The 7,499-nt window shown below is 33.1% G+C and overlaps 1 protein-coding gene across 2 annotated transcripts in view; it reads right to left on the minus strand.

Moving 5' to 3' along the window:
• The window catches only part of Gabra2 (gamma-aminobutyric acid type A receptor alpha2 subunit), a 146,030-nt gene that overhangs the window by 49,972 nt on the left and 88,559 nt on the right, over positions 1 to 7,499 (minus strand). For both annotated transcript variants that reach the window (XM_004645656.2, XM_023705991.1), the window contains exon 5: positions 1,792 to 2,012. In XM_004645656.2, the coding sequence (XP_004645713.2) occupies positions 1,792 to 2,012 (221 nt within the window). The remainder of the gene's footprint in view (positions 1 to 1,791; positions 2,013 to 7,499) is intronic.

Here is a 7,499-nt window from a genome sequence, read left to right on the forward strand (position 1 = left end):
GGCATGTGGTGCTGGGGGATTGAACTGCGGTCCCTGTGCTTTGCTAAGCTTGTTCTAAGTAGGTGCTTTAGACCACTGAGCCATCTCACCAGCCCCATGGACACAAGTTCTTAATGCTAAATATGTTTCTTTTGTATCTAAATGAATCAAGTATGATAAAAATAGTAATCAGAGAAAGCTTCCAATTTTCTACTTTTTCAATTATTCCATTTTACTAAAAAACAAACTGAATAAAGCAGATAATAAATGGAATAAGGGTTTTTTTTTTCTTCCTCGAATGCCTTCAGGGCACTTTTGGCCAGCAGGAGAGTTGTGAGGTTCGAACTCCAGCAACCTGAGGCTGACAGCTTTGTGGAAGCAGCCACTTAAAGGACTGAGCTAGGGCCAGGCCCCCCAGCAGATAATAAATGGAACACATAGGAAAATCTAATCTTACTGAGCATAGCTAATGTGGCCAAATATTGATCTTGGCCTCTATACTTCTTTTTTATTTTAATGTATTTAGTACAGGGTCTATAGGGTCTTACTACACAGATCAGACTCATAATAATCCTCCTGTTTTCAACCTCCCATGCACTCTATACTTCTAAGAGAGAACTTAAATAGAAACCTATGCAAGTAGAAACTTAAAATTCTATACATTTTTCACATATAATTTGCCTAAAGATTAAATTTCTAATCATTGTTTTAATCTATGGGCATAAAAGACTGAAGGGTCAAGGCCTCAAGGACATCGCATCTGGATTACTGCAAGGTTCAGAGAGAGGCAGGAGGAGCAGGCTGTGCTCCTGCCACTTCCAGTAGGCAATGGCTGTGTGATAAGGAGCCCTCAAGAGTTTAGTTTTTTAAAGGCTAGAATTAGTACAAAATTGTATTTTTGCCACTTTTAAATACCTTTCATAATGGCAATCTATCACTTAAATTTAGCATGAAAGAATATTGTATCAAATGCATGCAATTCAGTTTGTATGTAATGTTAGAGATAGTCTTCTTGCTTTAAGTTGTTTACTAAGCATTAACTTTCCATTCTACAACATTGGCTAGATTTATGATTATTTTTCATTCTTACTACAAGGAACTTATTTTAAAATATTAATTCATTATAATGGCTAAAATGGAGTAGTAGTTACAATCAATAATGGTTTAGTTCTCTCAACAATTCCATTAGGGTTTGAACAATATGAAATCAAGGTATAGCAAAAGTTTAAATACCAAAATGACAATTTCATATGGTTTGATCTAGTGCATATGTTTATGGTTTCCAATTTACTTATAAACTTAATAAAAATTCAATTTTCTCTATAGAGTAACAGCATAAGGGGGGGATCAAGATACTAAGTAAGGACTTGCTTAAAAAGTTATGATTGTCTGAGAGGATATTAAAGATAATATAAACAATATTGAAGTTATGACATTAAAATAGTACTCAATTATAATGTGTAATGAATCAATAAACCCAAGTACCAAGTGTTCATAATTAAAGCAAATCTTTTTTTTTTTTCAGTACTGGGGATCCAACTCAGGACCTTGTACTTGCCAGGCAGGTGCTTATGCCACTGAGCTATATCACCAGCCTAAAGGCAAATCTTAAGCTTTAAATAGAGTAAGATAAAAACAAAGTTCATAAATATTTTCATTTTTACTAATTTTTACATAGCAATGAATTTACAAAGCATATTATGAGCTCTCTCTGATAGGAAAATGTACCACTTTTAATACAACTAGGTTGGATGTTTATTTAATAAACTGATTTTTCAGTATCACACACAATGTGTCAAACATAGAACGTACCTCATAGTGTACAGCAGTGTCCCATCATCCTGGATTCGAAGCAGCTTATTCGGCATTGTCATGTTATGAGCTACAGACTTCTTTCCATTGTGAAAGAAGGTATCTGGGGTCCAGATTTTGCTAGCCATTAAATTATTAAGCCGTAGTATATTCATAGGTCCTTTAAATTTTAAGCGTTCATCTTTCCATCTTTGTCGGAAAAAAACATCTATTGTGTATTCCTGAAATACAAAATAGCACTGCTTTGAAGCTAATAAATAGCTTTTATATACTATGACAGTGTACAATTTCCACAGAAATAATACTGTATTTTAGAGACAGTTACATTGAGAAAAATAAATTTTAGATCAGAATTATTCTTTCAGGTTATTAATAAATGGAATCATTGGGATAAAGTGTGCATATGTCCACAATTAGCTATATATGAAAAAAGTAAATTACTGTGTCTGGACTCTTTCAGGTGAACAAAGTCTAAGACAAGCAGCTTTACTCAAACTTACACTCTAAATTCCTTAGAAAAGGTATAAGCTTTGGGCAGGATCTACGTGGGTTGTTCTAGTTTATCTCAAGGAAAAAATATTAACAAGTAAAATTTCTCCAGAAGAAAGAAAGAAAGAAAGAAAGAAAGAAAGAAAGAAAGAAAGAAAGAAAGAAAGCCAGCCAACAGTAACAATAAGAAAAAAGAAAACTTTTGAGCACATTGTCAGATTTATGTGTAAGCCATCATTTTCTGTTACCAGAGAATGTGTAAAATATTGTATTTCTTCTTCAATCCTGTATTTGTTAGTGAGAATACGTTATGAGTTGATGATTTCCATAAAGTTTATATATGAAATTAGTTGCAAGAGAAGTAATTAGATCTCTTAAAGAATGAATATTTTGAAAATAAAGTTCCTCATATTTATTTTACTTGACAACATCTATAAAGACCAGCTTGTGATGGATTCTTATTATTTCAATCCTTTAATTTATCTGGAGCCCTCTCTCATATGCCCCGCTTTCTCTTTTTCCCTCTTCTTTTGCCCTTTCTTAAGAAGCTGAATGCATTTTACATGTAACTTACAAGGATAATTAACATTAAAAATTTATTAGGAGCAAAATTTTCATAAAAGTGTATTATGTAATCATTTGCTTTATAACTCATTGAAGTATCTGAACTATGCAATTGAGATTTTTATGCCTGATACTTTAAGTTCAAAATCAGTCCTTACACATTTCAAAATAAATACTTGGGCAATTGATAATTTTACTAAACGAAAACAGTGTCGTAGAGATACAGATTAATCAAAGGGAAATATAACAATGAAAATACTGTCAGTCAGTTATCCACAATGACTCATCAGAACCTGAATGAGTGACAGGTAATAAGCACGAACTTTAATTCCGTATTCAGTAGGAGACAACCAGTCGCTTTGGCAGCGTCGTGAACTCCTAAGAGAAGTTGCCACAACCCCAAATAACCTCATCCTTTAGGACCTATTTGTTTTTAATGTTTAATTTCATCTAAATGCAGTTGTAAAAATGAATTTATGCATAAATTTCTTTTCAACAGTATTATATCAAATTTGAACATACTGTGAGTACACTACCATGTAGTTTTAGGCCAACTAAAGGAATTTTAAAAGCTTCATAAATTTCAAATTTTCACTTTTGCAAAATCAGCAAATATTTTTATCTGTTTAGGAATCGATTGATAGGGCCAGCAACCTGGCTCAGCAGACTAAGCGCCTGCTTAGGCAAGCACAGGGACTGGGGTTCCATCCCCAGTACCACAGGCCGCACCAGCTCTGCCCATGGGGCACGCTGAGCCGGTGATGGAGTACAGGTGTGGTAGAGCACACCTGCAATCCTAGCTGCTGGGGAGGATGAACTGCATATTGAGACCCTGTGGGAAAAAAAAAAAGGACGCTATTGATGTAGCAATCTTCCTACAAGACTGTCACACAGGAAATATTTCAACTTTAGAATCAAGTTTTTGGATGATCTCTTTTTTAGGAATTCTACAGTGGTTGCAGTATTGCATAATACTGTCTTCGAATTAGCTGTTCACATTACAGATAGAAGCATGCAATTTAAAAAATGTTATAGGAAATTTAAAAGGATACAAATAAAAAAGAGAAAAATTTAAGCATCAACTGTTCTTCTTAAAAATAGCTTTGAAGAACACTGTTATCTCATGTTCACAGGATCTCATATGTGTCCTGCCAGTCTATCCAACACGATCTGTATCTTTTCACCCTCCCCCAAAGGCAGAATCATGGTATGCCACAGGCAAGTTTAACAATCTGTCTTCCTTCTGATGTCTCAACTAGAGCAAGTTCTCCCTGTCTGGGCTGAGAATTTCACTCACAACCACGACTCAGTGACTTGGGCATTCGGGGAAGAGATGTCTCTGTATCTTTATAAAGCTCTCCATTACTGCAAAAACATTTCTCCTGCAATTTCATATTTGCTCTTTGCCTCACAATCAGCTTGTACACCTTTAAGAAAAGGAGCATGGCTTTCAACAGAGGTTATTTCATTTCAAAACATTTAAAGCAGTATAAAGACTATTACAGACACCTTCAAATATCATGCAGAAGAAATATTATTACAAAGATTATCAGAGCACTGTAGCTTCTGTTTATCTCTTCTCAATTATGTTCCCAAGCTCCCTGAGGAAAGAATTCCCTTGTATTTGGTATTTATCAGCCCCACACGTGAACTGACAAGGTTACCATATACAAATGTATTTCATGGAATGTAAGTGATATCACACTGTTTGTTTACCAACAATTGTATTTTCCAGACATTTATGTAAGTGATATCACACTGTTTATTTACCAACAATTGTATTTTTCAGTTATGTCATTGAGCTTTACTTATGACAATATATATAGCACCTTGATTCATTTTCACTTTTATATTGCATTCTAGTGGAAGACTCTGGCATAATAAGGTCATCTTTTTTCTTGTACTGAAGTATCTTCTATCTTTCTAGTTTGTCATTGTCACAATCAATATGCTATGAATATTTTTTGTGCCCAAGTATAAGAAATACATTAGATCAGAGGTCAGCAAACATTTTTGTAACTACTAGTCAATAAATGTGGTCCTTCTGGGTAGTGTCTCTACTACTGAACTCTGCCAGGATAGTGGAAAAACTGCTGTAACTGTGCATAAATAAAAGGGCAGAGCAGTGTGTGCTAAATGTTTGTGAAGTAAAACAGACAGCTGACAGGATTTGACCCTCTAGCCATAAATGGCTGAGCACAGCCCTAGACTCAGTCTACTAGTAGAATTATTGGAATTTATTATATATACACTTGAAAATATCAGATATTTTTGCATTGGAATCCTACCATGTCTCTAAACTTATATTCTCACTTTTATAACTCAATAAGAAAAACATGAAAAACCTAAAAGTAAATAAATAAAATATACAGATAATTCATACAATAAAATATTAATATAATAATTATACAATTTAAAAGTGAACAGAGAAATCCAGATATTAGCACTATGAATAATTCTACACTGATCCTGCTATTTAAGGTAAAATATTTTGTCTATACAGGAACAAGTTGCAGAGAAGGCAGTATATATAATGCTAAGGAGAATATAAATTTAGAGTTCAAAAAAATTCCTATATTTACATTAAAAAATCAGACATAAGTTCCTATATCTTATAGAGTTGTACAAGTGGTGTATTTCATCTTTAGGCTTTTCATCTACTATATTTACTGTGTATGATATAGTGACCCAAATTTATTTGCTTCCAAATGGAAAACTAGTTGTATTAGCACCAGTTATCAACTGATGCATTCTTCCATACAAATATTTAATGACATTTCTATCACATATATTGTGATTACAGAGTCCTGGCTCAATTTTTAGTATTTGTGCTGTTGGCCTGGGCACATGGCTCAATCTTTTATTCCTATTTTTCAAGTGCTTGCCTATCCCTCAACCAATTTCAAATTCTTGATTACAATATTATAATTTTGCATTCACTGTGTTGCCCTTATTATCCACCTGAAAATAACTTGTAATATCAAGTATGGATTTTCTTTATGTTTAAGATAATGTGAATTAGTTGTTATTCTTTCTAATACATTGACTTCTTTTATTTTTTGGTCACTAATCTCTACATTTTTATGGTATTTATAAGATAAGAATTGTTTCTGATTAATTGAAAATTTCTATTTTAATTAAGTTTATTGGTACAACTTAGATATACATAATTATCACATCCAACATAGGGCATTTGTACCTGCGCATGGTATATCTGAGTTAACTTAGGTTTGTCTCTCTCACTACAGTGGCAGAATTACAGAAGAAATATCTACAGCAAATACAATCTAGTATCTTATTAGCCAAATCAATTTACTTAACTTGATTGGCAATTATTATGAAAGATGACCGTACTTTTTTGTGGGAGGGCATAGCATGGTTAAATGGGAAAACTGTGCATACAGGAAGAGGTGAAAGCAGGGAGCCAATAGTCCATATTTGAAACTATTTCACCATTGTCCTAAGTGAGAGAAAATTAAAAGTGCTGGGGAATGGTTTGAACACATTTGAAATTTCAATGAAAGTCACTTGAGTCTAAGCCCTGAGAGTCAAGCATATTATGATTACTAATTATTATTATGCTCAAGAGCGCTGTGCCTAAATGAAGAACAAGACTGTATGCAGAATATTCGGTTTAATTGTTGGTTTACAAAGTTTTCTACATACAACCATTTAGATATAAGATGAAACTATTAAAATTACCATCATATGACATTCTTATTTAAATATAAAAGTCAGCTTTGGTAAAAGATAATCAGAAGATATTTTATATGAGATAATATGACACTGGCATTCTCATTCTGTCCGCAACTAAAGTCACATTTGTAAAGTATTCTCTGGGATAACCAAGGACAATAATAGGGAACATTTAAAAGATAGATGCTTTAGTCATTTGGTTTCAGTAAACTATGACTGCGCCCATTTAGGAAATTCATAATGCCTAGCTTTTTAATGAGTTGTTACTATGAAGCTCTTGCACTAAATGCAATATAAGGCCAGGAAAAGACTGTATGACATTCACTTATGCGTGGTTTGACACCACATCCCCTAGTTTCCAAAAGCAAAAGGGCAGCAAAACGGCTAATTGTACCTAGCTTTGGTTATGTAACACTAGTAAAAGTAGGAAAATAATTTTGCAAAGTTATTATTACGATACAATAGAAGAAAACATTAGCAATCACATAGAATAAGTGAAAATGGTATCACTCCTATACCTAATAAGGGCTCTTCTTTGGCAATCTAAAGGATGATAAAATAACTCAAAAACTAGTACCAAAACAAATTTGTAATTGTCTGGAGGTTGTTTAAAGAATGGACTAATATCCATTGCTTCTAATGATGAACTTTAGTTTGGGCACTGAATAATGACAGTCTAAGTACATTCTGAAGAGCAAGGCAGTTTTAAAACTAGACATCCAAAATGTGCACACAAACATACAAAATTGGTGGACAGGTTTATTAAAATGAGCATCACAACTCAGTGACTGACAGAAAATGATGAACTTGTTAAATTTGCACTCTTATATTTTTTGAGATGCCACAGCTATCAGAACACATATTAATAATATGAATTTAAAATCAGATATTTTGAATTATGTTAAAATATTGTAGAAAAATATTAAACATAACTGACTAAATTTAAATATATCAATTGC

The sequence above is a fragment of the Octodon degus genome, unplaced genomic scaffold (assembly GCF_000260255.1).
Source record: "Octodon degus isolate 3935 unplaced genomic scaffold, OctDeg1.0 scaffold00235, whole genome shotgun sequence".
NCBI classification, from domain to species: Eukaryota; Metazoa; Chordata; class Mammalia; order Rodentia; family Octodontidae; genus Octodon; species Octodon degus.